The sequence below is a fragment of the Crinia signifera genome, chromosome 4, assembly GCF_055691185.1.
Source record: "Crinia signifera chromosome 4, ASM5569118v1, whole genome shotgun sequence".
In the NCBI taxonomy this organism is placed as follows: domain Eukaryota; kingdom Metazoa; phylum Chordata; class Amphibia; order Anura; family Myobatrachidae; genus Crinia; species Crinia signifera.
In genome coordinates, this window is record NC_139220.1 from 218518357 (window position 1) to 218537835 (window position 19479).

Consider the following 19479-nt stretch of genomic DNA (forward strand, 5'->3'; position numbering starts at 1 on the left):
AAACGCCAAGTGCTAGTCAGCACTGATGATGATGACAGGTACCCAAGCAAGCGTATGGATAGGGGCAAACAAACCATACCTCCCAACCGTCCCGGATTCGGCGGGACATTCACGATTTACGGCCGATGTCCCGTCGTCCCGGTACTGCTTACCGCAGTCCCGGCTTCCCGAGACGGTTGGGAGATATAAACCACGATAATATTACGACGAGCGGCGAAAACGGGGGCGTGGCCGGATTTTGCGTCACCCCGTGAGGCCACGCCATCTTTTCTCGAGGCCACGCCCCCTTTTCGGGGAGGTATGAACAAACTACAAAATATGTCATGAATCTCCCTGACTCACTGCAGAGTCTTGTAATCTCCCTGATTTTACATACTGTAACACATGTTATGCAGCTGTTACATTTTTTTTGGGAAAAAATAAATCAGAGATAAATACATTCAAACATAAACATCAGCACCATTTCCATTTATTGGTTAAAATGCACAATGATCCCTATGGCTACATGCATTTTAATGAAGGTTTCTTATGACCACTTTAAAAAAAAAATGAACAATCCCTGATAAGTATCGGTGTATTTTCTTCAACAAGGACAGTACTTACTAACTGCCTCGCGGCTCATCTACAATTGGATGTATGTCATTTTATGACACACCTCTCAGATGTTACAGTCCAAGCTTCTAGTTATCACCTTCACAATCTCCCTGAAATGCTGTTTGAAAAGTAGGCAAGTGTGTTTAATAAATGTTTAAGAAGTTTGAAAAGACGTTTCCTATCTTCTCACCTGCTCAGAGGCGCGCTCCATAAATGCCAAAATGCAATGCAAATTTGGGATTGAATTGCAAATGTAATCTGCAGTGCCAGATCACCATGAGAACTGCGTGTAGGACCCAACTCGCACCTAATTCAGTCAGCCCCAGAATATTAATGCTCATATAAAATAATTAGCATTAACATAGATACTGTGGGGTAGATGTAAGGCAGGTCGTTATAGGGGAGAAGTGTAATCAGCATGCTATGTGTGCTGATACTGCTTATCCCCGATGTATGAATGGCAGGAAGTGTTCTCAGTGACAGGGGAGTGGAACTGCTTTCTACAGGACAGCACACCAATAGGCATGCAATGCATGAATCGATTTTGACAGCTGATGCTAAGCTGTCCGCATATGTGCACATGCAGATTCTCTTGCATCTGACACTTGCACTTGCGGAGATTCAACACACGTGACATGGGGCCAACTCAGCATCAATCTTTTTATTCTTTGGAGTTGCTAAAACAACATTTATGAAACCTAGTTTTTGATGTCTAGTCTACACTGCTTGATTTGATGACTTTATACATAATAGCCTGATGTCAATGTGGAAGGAAATTGGGCACATGTCAGTAAATGCAAATATTTGAGCTAGAAAAAAGAGTAGATGTAAGCACAGGTACATATTATTGGTCATACACAGCTGTACAGTGTGGAATACATTCTTTTTTTCTGCACTTTAGTTTTGAGTGCCTTTTACTTCCATATCTGAATCAGCCCTTACAATATTTGACAGAATTATGGTATAATTTTCCTTCCTAGAACCATACTTGCTGACTTTAAGGCTAGTTCCCAGGGGCGTAACAATGGAGTCACCTGCCTCAGGGCTCCAAGCCCTAAAGGGGCACCTGCTGGATCACAGCAGGTTCCAAGTGTGACCGCAGCTTTCCCAATGGAGCTTTGTGGCGCACCTGGTGCTTTTGAAGTTAATCGGCTCTGTCCCAGGAGCCCTGCATACAGTATGGGGACAAGACGACTCCTGTCTGGCACCAGTCAGCCTGTGCTGCAGCAAGCAACAGTGCACCCACCACTGCTGCTGGACTGTGAGATGGGATGCTGAATCATGCAGCAGACCCCTGAATCTTGTAAGTCTGACCCAGATGTTGGGGAGGGGGCACCAAATTGCAACTTGCCTCCGGGCAACTAGGAGGAACTTATGACTCTGCTACTTCCACTGGGAGCAAGTAGAATTGGGGAGACTTGTCTGCTTTTCTTGGTCACCGGCAGTGCTTCCCAATTTTTAGTAACCTCTCAGCCATACCAGGGAAGCAGACACGTTTGTAACATGTTGAATCTGAAAAATTAAAACATTTTACAAAAATCAATCTGCTCCTGTATAGAAGATCGTATCATGATAAAGACATAAGATATTTGCAACTAAAAAAATGTACATTATTTCCACAATGTTTTAGGTTTTAATTTATCTCTCAAATGTTTGTGCGGCATGCAGTTAATAAGCTTATGAGACCCATTATTTTCGGAACAGTACACATCTCTAGACAGCACTGTCTGGGAAACACTGCTTGGAGCATAGTGCTGGAGAATGGTCTGTTGGTGACAGGAATGAGCAAGTACATATAAATATTATTATTTAATAGGGTTTTGTTATTAAAAGAAACATGTTTACTTAGCAAAACTAGAGATTTGCAGTCACTTGCTAAGCAATTTGACTAGATTTTGGCTGCATGCACTGATATAGCAGGCGATAGCGACCTGCGGGACAGCGCATCGTAATCGCTTGGGGCATACACACAGAGAGATTTGGGCTTACTTTCTAAGCAATCTAGTCAGATTGCTTAGAAAAAAGCACAAAATCGCTCCGTGTGTATGCCCCTTTACTGTCTTAACAGCCATATTTCTTGTTCTATTGTTTACCTATATTTAATTTTTTTATTAGGGGATCCAGTAACATACATCCCAGCTGTCCAGGTTTTGCCAGGACAGTCCTGATTTATAGACCTTGAAAGGTAATAGGGTTCTTCTTGGGTGGAACAGAGTTATACTTCCAAATGCCGAGTGTTTGATTTGTATCACTAGCTTGTCTCTCTGTGGGGTATAATTATTAAAGTAATTTTACATGTATTGCTCACAGAATTGATGCATCCCAAGCAGAGGCCTATTTTCCATAAGTCCACCTAGGCACCTTCCTAGGACCCAGCAGGTCCCAAGGGGCCCCGTAAAGATATCCCAACTGTCCATAATGTTCCCAGATTAGCATTGTGTGACTACTGCGTGATGTCATGACATTACATGGACCTACCCACACTCCCAAATTCCCTTTGATAGGATAAAAAATGTTTGGACACACAAAACGGTTTTATGCACTCTATATGGGCAGTTAGTTTACTTTAAACGTGACACAGGTATTAAGCCTATTTCCAAAAGACCTAGAGCCGGATTCAGATTTGGATGCAAGGCTGATGTTCAGGCAGCTGAGCATTTATTGGTAGACTGTGCACACGCCAAGGTACTCTATCAGCAGCAAAAATATAGGGCTATGGATTTGTTGAGGGAGAAAGAACCCAAACTGGTATCTTGCCTAGGGCCCCATGAGGTCTGAATCCACCTCTGATCCCAAGAATCTATAATAGGTTGGCCTAACAGACTTTGTGTATATGTGTTTGTGTAGGGGGGGGGGGTTTCAAGATCACACACAAATGCACATATAGCACAAGTATGTATGTATATATATATATATATATATATATGTATATATATATATATATATATATATATACACACAGTATAGAACAGTGGTCAAAGTGGACATTTTAGAGTGGGGGTATGGAAAACCAAAGGTCATTGCTATACGCGCGCTCTAGGAAAAGGGGCATGGTCACTTAAAAGGGGGCATGTTCTTCAGTGTAGTGTGCCACACTATATATCTCTTACAGTATATACATTATGCAACACAATAGTAGACCCCCTTATGCTTGCCCCTTAAACATTAATATTAAAGCTTACCAGACTTGGATCATGTAGATTCACTGGGCGCACTTAGGCAGGGTCCAGTCAGCACACCCCATGTGGGCTCCTGGCGGCTGCAGGGAAGAGACCAGGCACACCCCACTGGGGTTCGGGTAGGGTAGCCAGGGCCGGAACTTTGATTTCTGGTGCCTGGGGCAAGGCAGTAATATGGTGCCCCCCCCCCCCCCCCACACACATAAAAACTGCTGGTTTTTCCACCTGCCCTACCCAAACCTTCCAGTGCCCCATGCTGACCCAAACCCTCCACTGCCCCAGCCTGGCTGACCCAAACCCTCCACTGCCCCAGGCTGACTCAAACCCTCTATTCTTGAACAGCATTTTATTTATTTAACTACACATACCTCCCTGCCTATTGGGAGAGATTGCTAAGAGGGGTTGAGGTACCAGTTGGTCACAGGGGTTGAGGTGATGGGTGAGGCGGCCCCCCTGCTCTCCTGTTCCCCCACACCTGCCGCCGCTGTTCTTCTCCCTGGCCTCTGCTGATCCTTGCTCAGGCTGCTACTCCTCCCTCTCCTAGACCCCAGCACCTGACGCCACTGTTCTTCTCCACGGCCTCTGCTGATCCTGGCTTCGGTCGCTGCTCCTCTCTCTCCTGGTCCCCAGCACCTGCCGCCACCACTGTTCTGCACTCTGCCCGTCGCTGATCCTGTCACTGGCCGCTGCTCCTCATTCTCCTGGTCCCCGGCACCTGCTGCTGCTCTCATTGGCTATCCCTACCCAATGCCCAGGTTGCGAGACCCGCTAGCCCCCACCCCTACCCTGCGGGTAGCAGCAACTTGTAAGAACAGCAGGCTGGCCACTTCCACTGCCTCCTGCTGCATTTTTTTATTAAATAAAAAGGTACTTGTTTCCTAGCACGGTGCCCATCAGGTCCCATCTCATACCATTAGTTAAGGTATGCGATGGGACCCAATGGGACCCGATATTAGGCTTTTAAGAGCTTTCTGTACAATTTGAAAATCGCATCGAATTGCATACCATTACAATGGCATGCGATGCAACGCGATCAGACCCGATTTTACATTGTACAGCCACCGAGCCCGAAGCGTGGTGAGCGGACGCAGATTACATGTGAAGTCATCCGCGTTCCCTCGCCGCGCTTCGGGCTCAGTGGCTCGCTGCGCTCGCCACACTATATATTTATCACTGTCTACTATTGTAAAGCGCAACGGAATCTGCTGCGCTATATAAGAAACTGTAAATAAATAAATAAAATAAATTATGTGGTGAGTTTTGCTGGGGCAGGACAAACCTGCCCTGATAGGTTTGTCCTGCCCCAGCAAAACCCACCACTCAAGGGGTTAATATATGGTACGGTATTATAATACTGGTCCCTGCTCCCTGTCTGCCCTCCCTGTCTCCATGTCACTAGCAGCAGTCTGGTCCGCCCTTGAATCCATATTGTGTAATACCGGTATAATATATAATACTGGTATAATACATTATAAATTAACATGTTGAAATCAAATCTGATGTTCTTTTAAGTTTTATTTGGTGTGTGGAAGGTGTATAGAAGAGGGGGTAGTCTTATACGGTGAGTATATAACAAACTCTATATTTTGAGTGGAAATGTTGGGGGGGTCGTCTTATACGCCAAGTCGCCTTATACGCCGGCAAATACGGTACCAATAAAAATCACTTCCCGGGCAGTGGTTGAAGAAGTGCAGGTATGACATACCGCTGTATACCGGCCCACTTCGACCACTGGCATAGAACATATTTATACTGACAGATAATCAAACACAGAATACATACAAATAAACATGGACAAATGCACAAGCTTAGAACGCTTACATAAATATTCAAATACACACACTTACTTCTGAAGCCTGCCTTGAAGCAAGAGGATGGTGCAGGAAGTTAGTGATGGATTCTGGGCAGGGGCTCTTTTCATCATAAAGCCCCACCCCCAGGGCATAATGCTATGATTCGTGTCACAGTGTCTCGTGGGTAGGGGGGCCATTGGATAGATGCAATGCGCATGCTCAAGGCATCTCTACAGGACAGGGAGGGAGCAAGGGGATGCCCAGCTGCTTGGATATTGCTGGGCACACCCCTAAAATTGCACAAAATGGGGGTTGCTGTGATAGGCCATGTCCCCTATATCAGAAGCCATGCCCACTGGGAGCTGAATCTCTGACGCCCCATTTCGGGCTGACCGCGCCGTTTGGGCAGCTAGTCTCGATTTAGAATATGCAGTATTGGAGATATGATATAACAATCGATGGTTATACAGTATTTTGCACATGTTCAGAAGTTTTGCCCATGCACACATTAGCCATATTTCCAAACTGTCCTACTTTTGACAGGACAGTCCCACTTTCCAGGGTCTCGCTGCCTCATCCAAGGTACTACAGTGTTGCATGGGGGGCATAGTTGGATAGAGCACACACCATTGCTTTGCATAGCAGAGCAGCGGGTTAATAGATGACATGCAAGAGAAATGTGAACCTCGAAACCAGTTAAAGCTGCTGTATATGGGAGTGTGTAAAGCTCCCCGTAAATATATGAACAAAAAGGGGGGTATACAGCGCTGGGTTATTCTGAATGATGACCAAACACAATTATATAGTAAAATACAAAAGCATGAAATAAATGTGTATAGATACATACACTTAAAAAATGAAAATTGCGCAATGGATAAAAAAAAGGGGGGGGGGGTTGAAGGTTGTCAGTGCATGCACATGGCTCCGGAAAGTTAAAGAAGGTAATTCATTGGGCCAATAAATTTGTTATAGTTACCACCATTAATGGTCAATTCATCAGGGTCTCATCTGGCTCCATAGCGGTGAACTTATTCCGGACCAGCTTCCACCATCTTGGGCCCAACAGGTCCACACCTCCATTGGCAGTGATTCACGGCGGTGGTTATATCCATCATTCCACCAACCACTCCTGCTCCTTTCCATCTGAGGCAAACTGGACCGACATGCTGGGAATTTAACCGGAACCATTTTCAGGTCACCAGATGAGACCCTGATGAATTGACCATTAATGGTGGTAACTATAACAAATTTATTGGCCCAATGAATTACCTTCTTTAACTTTCCGGAGCCATGTGCATGCACTGACAACCTTCAACCCCCCCCCCCCTTTTTTTATCCATTGCGCAATTTACATTTTTTAAGTGTATGTATCTATACACATTTTTTTCATAGAGAGTACTCTCTTTATTGTTGTGTATTGTAATAAATGCTTTTGTATTTTACTATATAATTGTGTTTGGTCATCATTCAGAATAACCCAGCGCTGTATACCCCCCTTTTTGTTAATAGATGACATGCACTTGGCACCGGTTTACACAGTGCGGGAAGAACCTGGGTGCAGCCCAGTTTGGAGTGAGAAGACAGACTGCCGTCACAGCAAAGCCTCTCTCCCCAGCTCAGCACATGCTGCTCAGTGCCTTGTGATGTGCTGGGGAGAGAGACAGGTTCAGCAGCAGCCTTTTTCTCTCTCTCCTCATTTATTTTTATTCACGGGGCGTTGCCATGTCCCCTCCTGGAGGCGCCACCTGGAAAGGTTCTCCCTCCCCGCCTGGAAAGGGCCTCCGGGAGCCCCGCGCCCTTCTCCATTTTACGGGGGCACGGACGACCTGTCGGCGTCCCTGCAGCCACCAGATGGACATTGGAAAGCTGCATCCCATGGCTGGCAACCATTGAAAACTTACAGTTTGATGGAAAAAGTATTTCCACCAGATCAGGAACATTTATGGTTGCTAACCATCAGTTTCCGGCGTCTATATCTACTTTGACTCCAGAGTAGAAAAATAGGACTGAGTGAATGATTTGACATGGGAGACTACATTGGCTACATGGGATACTGGATCTAGATACATAAATAAAGCTTAATATAAAATTCTCGATCTGACACAGTAGTGCTGGGGAGAGGCGAATTGAACATCTATACTCTATTGGGCCATAAATCACTTTGATTATTTTCATTTATTGTAACTTGAAATTACATGCCTGACACAGGATAATGCTGCTGGTAAAAGAGATTACCACATACTATACTGTCTCCTTTGCCTTTCAAAATATAATGGAGGTAGGGTGTCAAATTCCTAGTTGTACCTCTGGCTATTAACAGTGCAACACTAAATATTTGGCTTGATTCTTATTGCACATTTGCTATAAGCCACCATCAGTAGCTTTCGGGAATGAAATGCTTTCCACACTATCTCCCCTGTGTATGTTTCATTATATATGCTAGTTTAATATAGAAGATGTCAAAGCATTTGAAGTCCATAATGTGTACATAGGATTAGTCATCTCTGAACAAATACAGCCCTTTAGTGCTCCAAGCATCTGTTTCTTTTTATTCCTTACAAAATGTTCTTTACATATTTTACAAGGTTTAGGCAGCCTTTCACTGTAACACAGTGATCTCAAAAACGGCAACTTTTATTTCTTGGATACGGAGCCAGACTGAGGAATGAAGGGCTTACCGGGGGGAATGATGCAGCAGTAATGGCCGACATTCAGGGAGTGTCCAGTCTCCAGAGGGGGTGTGGCTAACCTTTAGAGAGCGTGTGCTCTGGGCTCCTTAATAAATCTATATAGTAGAAGAAAAATGACAGTGCGCAAAGGTAATATTGTTATTTAGAGGAGGTAAAAAAAATACCAGTCCCAGTGGTAAATGTCCTGTGTTGTAACAAGGATCAGGTGTTCTTGATTGCTACATCCATATGCAGACTTTAAAAAGCACTCCTCTTGTATGGCAAGCTGGCAGCTCCACTTGTGAACTCAAAGTTCTCCCAAATCCAACAGGTCAATTATTCTAAAATAAAAGAAGATGGGCGCTCCAATGGTGCATTACCACTTAAAAAAGATGATTTTACTCAATAAAAGACATATAACAAAGGGTGAAGTCACGTACCGCAGACAGCGGCTCAGAATGGCCGGTTTCACAGTGTGGAATGGTACACAGTACCTAGCAAACGTTGGAGCGGTTACACTCTCTCCAGCTCCAGAGTCACGCTGATGCTAGGCCACGCCCCTATGCATTTTGTCACACCAGACTTCGTCTGACGAAATTGTAGTGGTAGAACCATGTCTTTTTTTACTTACTCAGTATTAACCCCTCCCTCATGCACCTGAGTAGTATTACTGAACTAATTGAGCATCTACCACTATCTGTATGTATGTTGTTAGAGGCAGAAAGGGTCCTGATATGCCACATGGAGTAGGGGTTGCTCCAAAGAAGGTAGCTCTTAGTTCAGATATATCAAGTAAGGAGCCATTATCATGTGGCTCCTTGCTGGTTAATCGTAGACCCAATTTAGGGTAACAGTGGTGTGGGGTGCGATGCCCCTGGACTGGTTGAGCTGGGTGGCTTTAGTGCGGCACGCCCTTACATTTTATTAACAGTTTTCACTCACTAACACAATCTCTCTTCTATTTTAATTACATTTTTTATTTTATCTCTCTAATATATATTAACACTATAGTATCTCACTGGCGTGCCACACTGGGCTTTCTAGCTTATGATAGTTCTTGGGATGCCACACCCTGCACCTAGATATAGCGCTAGGGACCCCCAATATACAGAGAAGCCTTGACGTGGCTTGGGGACATATCATACACCTGTGCAGGTATATGTAACCAATATCTCTGAATTCTATTATCACGTAGTGTTCAAGATTACTAATACTATTCAGTGAGCTGGGGGAACCATGTCTTTTTTTACTTACTCATAGTTCCACAACAGAACCCAATAGTTAATTCTTCTAGTTTTTACACCAATGCCATCTGCCCAGAGCCCACTACTCTGGGGCACCGGGCTGCAGCTCGGGTAGGGTTAATCCGGGAGGGGGGGGGGGGCTTAATTGGGGGTTCCCCACTCCCCCAGGGATTTTGCTCGGGCTGCCTGGTCTGGGGGTTAATGGTAATATATATTATATAATAAGTGTGCCCCGGCTGTGCCATTACCCTGGCTGGTTGGGCCCGGGGCTGCTTCTCAAAATACAGGGGACACTTACTCATTTTATCCCTGTATATTAGGAACCAGGGCCGGCCCTAGAGCCTGGTGCTGGTTTTCAAAATTCAAGAGATCTCCTATGACTTTTGTTCCATGAATTTTTATAACGTATTTTCAAGGGATGCGGTCATTTGGTCTACTGCATTATGGTCGACAGTCATTAGGTCGAATCCATTAAGTCGACATGCTAAAAGGTCGACATGATTCTAGTTCGAAAGGTCATTAGTTCGACAGGTCATTAGTTCGACAAGGTCATTAGTTCGACATTGTCTATGTCGACATTCACAAGGTCGACATGGAGTTTTTCACTGTTTTTTGAGCCAACATGTGCCGACAGGCGGTATTTCATGCCCTACCATCCACTAGGGCGTGGTGGGAGAATAAAATAGTGTGCCGAGCGTAGCGAGGCACCGTGCCCGACGCATAGCGAGCGCAGCGAGGGGATGCAGTGCACTTTAAACTGTGTCCATGTCGACTGTGTTGACATTCAGGTAAAAAAACAGTGAAAAACCCCATGTCGACCTTGTGAATGTCGACATAGACAATGTCGAACTAATGACCTTGTCGAACTAATGACCTGTCGAACTAATGACCTTTCGACCTAGAATCATGTCGACCTTTTCCCATGTCGACCTAGAGTCATGTCGACCTTTTAGCATGTCGACCTAATGGATTCGACCTAATGACTTTCTACCATAATGCAATAGACCAAATGATCCCAACCCATTTTCAATATGACTGCATACAAATACACCAATTTCAGGCATATTCACCTTACTAAATTTCCCCGATTGTGAGGACATTGGCCAATGAATCCTTTTAAAACCCATACAAACTAGACGATATTGTGAACAATGTAGTTAAAAAAAGGCTTTCTGGGTGATATTGGGGCAGATGTATTAAGCCTGGAGAAGAGATAAACTGGAGATAAAGTGGAGATAACTTGGAAGAGTTAACGCACCAGCCAATCAGCTGTGTTTGAAATATGACAGTTGGGATCTGATTGGCTGGTGCGTTATCTCCTTCCACTTTATCTCCAGTTTATCTCTTCACCAGGCTTAATACATCTGCCCCATTGTGAACAATATCGCTTAGTGTGCACACCTAATATCGTTAATGACCCCCCTCCTCCCTTATCCTGCATGTTCAGTCGAGGGAGGTCCTCTTTAACTAGTCATGCAGTGTGTTAACAATGAGCACTCCTGCACATTGTTAATGACCCCTCCCATATTATGAACATGAAGGTAAATTTAGCTATATAGCCAATGACCTGCATGTTCAGGGGTCCCAGTGACATCTTTAAATGATATTGTTTTGCTATATCCTTCAGTGTGTACACTCAAATTGGCCACCTGCATCCGTGTCCTATATTGTTAACAATATAGGCTGGGGACAGGATTGCCTAGTATGTATTAGCCTTAAGAGCATACACTTTTATCAATCATTGTTCAAATGTGTTATGCCTTGGCAGGTATTTACAGGTGCCCACCAAGTTGTGATGTCAGTCATGGGAGACCTCTGCATTAAACAATGGTCAAACTGCATACCTCCCAACATGACCCACTCCAGGAGGGACACAATGCTCTGTTCCTAGACTTACCTTTTAATTTATGATTACCATCACCTGTTTTGAACAGGTTAATTGAAAGGAAAGGTTTTTCAGCACAGGTGATGGTAATCATAAATTAAGAGGGAAGTCCAGGAACAGAGCATTGTGTCCCTCCTGGAGAGGGTCATGTTGGAAGGTACCCCTCCAACCAAGCAATCCCTGATGGTCACAGTATCTGCCCACACCGCTACACCTTGCACCAGATTGTCACAGCATCTGCACTCCCCACACTACCACAAAGGTCACAGCAACTGCACTCCCCCTACCCCAAAGGTCACTGCACCTACACTCCAACCAACCCGAAAGTCACAGCACCTCCCCTTTCACCCCTTTCTGATGCTCACAGCACAGTCTGGAGCAGAGTTTCAGCGGGTCCGGTGAGTGAAGCTTCGGCAGGTCCAAGGACAGGGTTTTGGCAGGTCCGGGGGTGGAGCTTTGGCAAACCCGAGCCTCTGTGCAGCAGAGCAGGGTATAATCAGACAGGCCATGGGGTATCAACATCGGCCATGCTGTGCTACTGTACCTTGGGCAAGGAAGATGAGCTGCTGCTGCTGGCAGTACTGCAGCAGGTGCTGTGGGCCTATTTTAAGTGGGTGGCCTTGGAGCTGCAGCTCCATCCGGCCCATTGTTAATCCGGCCTTGGGTAGTTGCCGAAGGCGTTTGCACAGCGGCCCTGCACATGCATATGTATTCACCTATACGAATGCGCAGAGCCGCACCATCGGTTCCCGCAGCAAAATTCCGAGTGATGGGTGTTATTCTGGTTGACTCGCAAGGCTGCGAATTAAGCAGCCTTGTGAGTCTACCAGATGCCGCCTGTCCCTAGCATGCTGCGATACCTTGCACAGCTGCAAATGGATGCTTTGCATAAACATCCATTCGCAGCCTTGGGTGCGGGGAAGAAATCATTCGTTGGTCGGCGACCATCAAATGATTTCTCCAGCGCTTGCAGATCTGAGACACCTCTGTGGAGTCTCAGACCTGTGGGGGCCCTGTGCGGGAAGTGGGTCATTACCGCACATGTGTCATCGAGGAATTACCAAGGGAACGCAAAGCATTTTCATGGGAACGCCCATGAAACGCTGTGCGAATCCCCCAGCTCGCCACCCCACGCACCTCGCCACACTGTGACGTGCGAGCGCCCGGTTTGTTTGCTGTGACCGCTTGCACACAGTGGCTGCACATGCGTATAAATGACTATGCGCAGTTGCTAAAAATCGGTCTCCTGTGCGAACGCGCAGCAGATAAATTAAGTTACAATCTTCTTCCCCGATGTTCAATCACCCCCTCTGTGTGCTAGTTGCACCGGTCTTCCTCCTTAACAGCTGATCTGGGGCCAAGCCTTTGGCCGCCAAAGTCCCATTTTGTCGAAAACAGGATTTTGTCAACGACGTAACCTTCGGAGCCTGCCGTAGCTGCAGTTGAGTATACCCAGCTTTAGGATGAGCAATCTGAGACTGAGCGCTACTGTCAGCAATACGACGTGTGTACGATACGCTGTAACGCAGAAGTGACATGATGGCTACAAGCAGGCTGCCATGGAGACCAGGAAGCGGAGAGAGGAGGGCGGGCGGTTGCCATGGTAACACAAAGCGCCACCTGACTGATATGGGAGATACCACTGTGCTACTACGTGCGAGGTCGGGAGAGGGCTACTCCACTTGCGGGAAGGAGGGGGAAGAAACGCTCTCGCTATCTAACTGTTCCCATAATAACCATCGCTGTTGCCACCCGGCCCCCTCCTCACTCCCCAGCATGTACTGACCGAGAGTAGCGCGACATGTTTCCCAGCAAATACCGGGGGAGGCTGGTGTCTAATGTGAGTAACTGGCTTTGTGTGTGTCTGTCAGTCGCCCATTCATATGCTGCTACAGTGAAACCCTATTGTGACACTGAGGAGTACCCTAATAATGTGTACTATGTGACAATTTTTTGGCAGCACTACTAAATACTAATATGTGTGTATGCAGTGGTGTAGCTAGGTGCCACGGCGCCCGGAGCAAAGGCATGTTTCGCGCCCTCCCCCCCAATTTGTAGTAGGTGAGGCTCCTGCACAGTGAAAAGTGGGCAGGGACCAACATTATACCACACACCGTAATGCCCATTGGACATTTTAGTGAACTCTGTAATTCCAATTACACATAAGCCCACACATGATGCCTATTGCATACTATATAACATTCCGCAATGTCCATGACATACTATAAAACACCGTAATCCCCATAACATACTATATAACACACTGTAATGCCCATTACATACTATATAACACACCGTAATGCCCATAACATACTATATAACACACCATAATGCCCATGACATACTATATAACACTCCGCAATGCCCATGACATACTATATAACACTCCGCAATGCCCATGACATACTATAAAACACTCCGCAATGCCCATGACATACTATATAACACACCATGATGCTATATAACACACCGTAATGCCCATGACACACTATATAACACTCTCCGCAATGCCCATTACATACAACACACCATAATGCCGATTACACATTTGACACATAAGTGCCACTTACCTCAATGCCAGGGGCTTCATGCTCGATGCCAAGGGGCTTCATGCTCGATGCCAAGGGGCTTCATGCTCGATGCCAAGGGGGCAGTAGGGTGCAGCAGGGTGGGCGGGTGCAGTAGGATGCAGCAGGGTGGGTGGCTGCAGTAGGATGCAGCAGGGTGGGTGGGTGGCTGCAGTAGGGTGGGTTTGTGGGTGCAGCAGGGTGGGTGGGTGGCTGCAGTAGGATGCAGTAGGGTGGGTTTGTGGGTGCAGCAGGGTGGGTGGGTTATGTGGTTAGGAGGGTGAGTGCAGCAGGGTGGGAGTACACCATAGTTACAGCCAGGCGCCCCCCCCCTGCCTGTGCTGACAGAGACAGTGTGTGTGTGCACCCCTCCCCTCTCCTCCCCCCTGCCAGTGTGCACACTGCCGCCCGCTCACGGCTCTCTGCGCTGTGTCCGGGAGAGAGATGCGGCTACGTAAAATTCATATCTCCCGCTGGACCGCTAGCCAATAGGCGCTCGCGGTCCAGCAGCCATCAGTTGATTGGCTGCTGGACCGCAAGCGCCCATTGGCTAGCGGTCCAGCGGGACCCGTGAATTTTACATAGCAGCAGCGAGCATGTCTCTGTCACCGGACGGAGTGGGGAAGCTAGCTGGCGGGCGGGCGGGGAAGCTAGCTGGCGGGCGGGGGAGCTGGCTGGCGAGCGAGCTGGTGGTGCCACAGCACAGCTCCGGCGCCATGCAATCATCCTGCGCCCGGAGCGTGTGCTCCGCCGGCACCGCCCTCGCTATGCCTCTGTGTGTATGTATATATGTATGGGGGTATATATATATATATATATATATATATATATATATATATATATATATATATATATATATATATAGGCGGATCCAGGATAAAATGACAGGGGGGGGCGGGGCACCATGATAAAAGAGGGTTTAGGTGGGGAAGGGCCAGTGTTAGTGGTGCCAGTGTACATGCTAAGAGAGTGGCAGAGAGAGGGTGGCAATGGGATTAAAAATAGGCCCTGGCATTTAAAGTACGCAGGCCCACCATGGCAACAAAAGTGAAGGAAGGCGTGCTTTGGAAAAGGGGGTGTGGCCACTCAACAAGGGGCGTGTCCTTGAGTGTAGTGTACAACACCATATACAACTTCTACACATTATGCAACAAAATACTAGACCCCATTATACTTGCCCCTTACACATGATGCCAAATGGAATTAATCAAAATTCCCATAATGCCACATGGATTGAGCCAAAATTCAAATAATGCCACACGGATTGAGCCAAAATTTACATAATAACACACGGATTCAGCCAAAATTCACATAATGCCAAATGGATTGAGCCAAAATTCACATAATGCCACACTGATTGAGACAAAATTCACATAATGTCACACGGATTGAGCCAGAATTCACATAGTGCCACACAGATTAAGCCAAAATTCACAATATGCTTCATAAACAGGGACATTGTCCACCAAAGGCGCGCATTAAACATTTACACCATAATGTCCATTGCACGTTAAGTTACACGGCATGATGTCCATTATGTATTATGCCAAACACCATAATGCCTATTAAAAACTATGCTACGGGGGCGTGGCCTGGCGAGCAACCCGACCAGACGCACGCAGCGATAGCTCCAGAGCCAGGCGTGTAGATTTTTGATAAAAAACCGGTGTAAGACAGGGAGCCTCCTTACCCCACCAGCCCAACCTGCCACACAGAGACCCCGGCAACCGGTGATTGGAGTCGCGGAGCCGGGGAGTGCTTTTTAGCGCTCCCGCGGGTTGCGGCCCAGTCACAGAGAAGAAGCCGGGGCCTAAATTTACAGAGGAAGACGCCGCGTGACGCCCGGGAGCGCGGCAACCCGGCAGCCAGCACAGCGCCACAGCAACACCCGGCAGCCAGCACACCGATCCCCCAAGAGGACACCCATCCCAGACGCCAAGGGGGAGAGAGAGTCCATCCTCCACGACCCCCGCATCGCGCCCGCCCGGCGCGGCAGGGACCCGGAGCGGGGAAGCGGGCAGCCCACCTGGTGGCCGGAGCCCTCACCCACACTCAGCGGAAGCCACCTCGGGACCCAGCATACGGAGGGTGAGTGAGGAGGCAGGGAGTGGGGGGAGAAGAGAGAGGGGCGACATCACCAGCCTTCAGCCGCCATCTTGGGTAAACACCCTCACCAGTGCCCCAGCTCACAGCCTCACAGAAACGGCAGGACAAGCATTCCCCATCTCCCTTGGGATCCCCCACCCCAGGATCCTCATCAAGCACCCCCTTCTAAGGAGTACAAAAACCCCCTCTGTTTGTCACTGTACATACAGGGGAGCAGCAGGGACCAAATAAGTGCTTAAGGCCACCACAGCATCAACCCCCTACTATTTACTGGCAACACTCTTCACCCCCTACCCCAGAGCCCTCAGCACTGAGCACCTACAACAGTGGGTCAGTAACTCTCTAATTTTCTGCCTTTTCAACAGAGCAGAGGGGAAGTGAGCCCCCGTGCTTTTGAATAAGCAGCTGAATTGTTCCCTTTCACTTGTAGTCCTAGCCTGCCCTCTGGCGGTCGCTGCTGCAAACTGCAATCACTGACAAAAAAGGGCTATATTCTGACAAAGAAGACGCACAAGAGAGAAAAGTAAATCGACCCTTTACCACCGACTAGCAGCAGTCTGAGATGCAGAAGGAGGAGAGAGGTGACTAAGGTTCCCTTACTAAAAATGCGTCCCAAGTGAGGATGCTTTCCTAGAAGCCAGGCCCCCGGGAGTCACCGCCCGACGAATAATGCTATACTGATGCAAGTGCAATCACAGCAACCCTCCCAGTCCCAAGGGCTTCCCTCCTGTTGGTTTTAACCTGGATTTCTGGGCTAATTATGGTCAAAGGCAAAAAGGCTCTGCAAAAGGGTGATACGCCTCTCCCCAAAGAAACCATGTCCCAAGCAGATATGAGACCGTTCCTGCAATCCACCCCCGCTAAACCAGCAGACGATCCACCTGTCCACACCTCATCCACCACATCGCCAGACTTTCAGACCTCATTGCTGGTTACGGAACTAGCTGAAATCAGAAACTCCCTGTCCTATATGAGAACCCTTCCAACAAAGCAAGACATCCAAGACACCGTCCGTCAAGAAATGGCGGCGGTCCGACAAGATCTGTCCCAGCTCTCCCAGCGTACAGCGACTCTGGAAAAAAGTCAAGAAGAAACGGTCACATTCTGCAACTCGCTTGCGGAGACTCTTGCAGCCCAATCCGCAGAGATCCGGGCCCTACAAATGCACCTGACAGATCTTGACAACAGAGGGAGAAGAAACAACCTCCGCCTCCGCGGTCTGCCAGAAGAGGTCACCCAAGACAGTCTGACAGACGCTCTCACCAAGATCTTCAACGAAATTCTTGGAAATGACCCCTCAGAAGCCATAATTCTAGATAGAGCACATCGGGCTCTAAGACCCAGAGGATCACCGTCTGACCGCCCACGCGACGTGATCTGTCGTCTGCATTACTTCTCGCAAAAAGAAAGTATTGTACGTAAGATACGCCAACTAGACGGAATTGATTTCAACGGTTCAACTGTTCAAATCTATCAAGATCTGTCATGGCACACACTTCAGCAACGGAAGGCTCTGAGACCACTCACCTCTGAACTCCGCAAGCGACAGCTGAAATACAAGTGGGGCTTCCCATTCAACCTTCAAGTGACCTCCGCGGGAAGAAATCACACCCTAAACTCCTTCTCTGACCTCCCGACGTTTTGTTCAGCCTTGGGCATACCGATGCCAGACATACCCAACTGGGAATTCAATCACCCGGAGCTCCCTCCACTCCAACAACCAGGACACGACCACCCTTGGCAAGAAGTTTGCCGTGCTAATAAGAAACGTGACCAGGGCCCGGCTCCCCCCAGCACGAGCCCCACCTGAAGACCTACCAGTCGATCGACACTATGAACCTCTCTTACTACGGGACCAGATACAGGACTGGTGACTATAATATTTGGTTACAATTCTATTTGGGTTTTACCCTTGGGGATATGGTTGCTGTTTTTTCTTTATTGTTATTTTATATATACTACTAGGTTTATGGACTTTTAAATTCATGCGGGTTAGAGAACAGTTAAAGCAATGTTATTTCACCCCATGACCAGTAAAGATTTAGAGAAACACCGTGATGCCAGACTATAGCTTAACATGAAGCTAGGTCCCCATAGTCAGCGACCAGGGTCAATGCTAACGAATAGACCTGATCGGAGACAACATAGGCTACGCCCAGAACTCCGCCACATCTACACACCTACTAGAGACCCGGCACGAAAGTCTATCAAGTTCGACTTTATACTTATATATCACGTTTAACTAAGTTACTGTTGTTGGGGAGAAGGTATGTGAAGTAACAGTTCAAGCCACTCCTTCCCCCCCACACAGGAGACTCCCCCACGGGACTCCTGTTACGATTATATTACACCCTAGCCCCCAGTTAACTTTCCAGGTTGTAATGAATGGTTGTGGGAAATTCCGCTCTCATCAACCACTCATAGATTGTAACTAGAGATAAATGGTTTGGACAAGATGCACTTGCTCCCTCAATTATATCTCCTCACCGGGAGATAACAAAATGTTTATTAGCGGTGACTCCCTTCACCCCACACCCGCACTAGGCTCTAACGCCCTCTGAGTCGCTGGCGGACTTACTTCGCCAGTCGCCTCACAGCGGGATTTTTCTTTTTCAATTGTTAATGTTGTTATTCATTATGTTTAAATGTATCTCTTTTTTCCATGTTTTCCCTCCTCCCTGTCTCCAACCCCCATCCTTGACCTTTCAAAACACATTGCAGACCACACCTGACCTCGCCACATATGACCACACCAGGTAAATTGAAGATCCTCTCCATTAACGCAAAAGGCCTCAACACCCCAGAGAAAAGGAGTAGCTTACTTAGGACCCTATGGGCCGAGAGAGCTGACATTGCGATGATCCAAGAAACACACTTTAGACTCTCGGCCAAAAACCCATCACTGTCCAACCACCGATACCCTACTGTGTACTATAGTAATACCCCAAACAGTAAATCTAAAGGAGTGGCAATCCTGTTCTCTAAACACCTCCAGCTAACAGATGTATCAATACATAAACCGGTCCCTGGTAGAGTACTCCTCATCAAATGTAAAATTGCAACCCAAGCCTATACTTTTGTAGTAGTCTACGCCCCTAACCAGGACCAAGTTTCATTTTTCCACTCACACCTACTACACTTGGACTCACTGTTTGAGGGTACGACAATTTTGGGAGGAGATCTCAACTGGACTTTAGACCCAACTATCGACACATCCACCTGCTCCAGTAGATTTCCAGGCCACAAATACAGGAAAGTCCAGAAACTCCTCCACGACCTCCAATTAGCCGATTCCTGGAGGACCCTAAACCCCTCAGGCAGAGACTACTCGTTCTACTCCCACCCTCACCAGACATATTCCAGACTTGATTACATTTTTCTAAGCCACAGACATCTCCCGCTACTCTTAGACGCAACAATAGGCCCCATCACTTGGTCGGAC

At 47.3% G+C, this 19479-nt stretch overlaps 1 protein-coding gene across 1 annotated transcript in view; it reads left to right on the top strand.

Moving 5' to 3' along the window:
* Positions 1–12992: 12992 nt before the first annotated feature.
* LRRC49 (leucine rich repeat containing 49) overlaps positions 12993–19479 on the top strand; it is a 121712-nt gene continuing 115225 nt past the window's right edge. Inside the window, exon 1 of the mRNA XM_083183801.1 lies at positions 12993–13204. Within this exon, the coding sequence (XP_083039927.1) occupies positions 13166–13204 (39 nt within the window). The 5' untranslated portion in view covers positions 12993–13165. The remainder of the gene's footprint in view (positions 13205–19479) is intronic.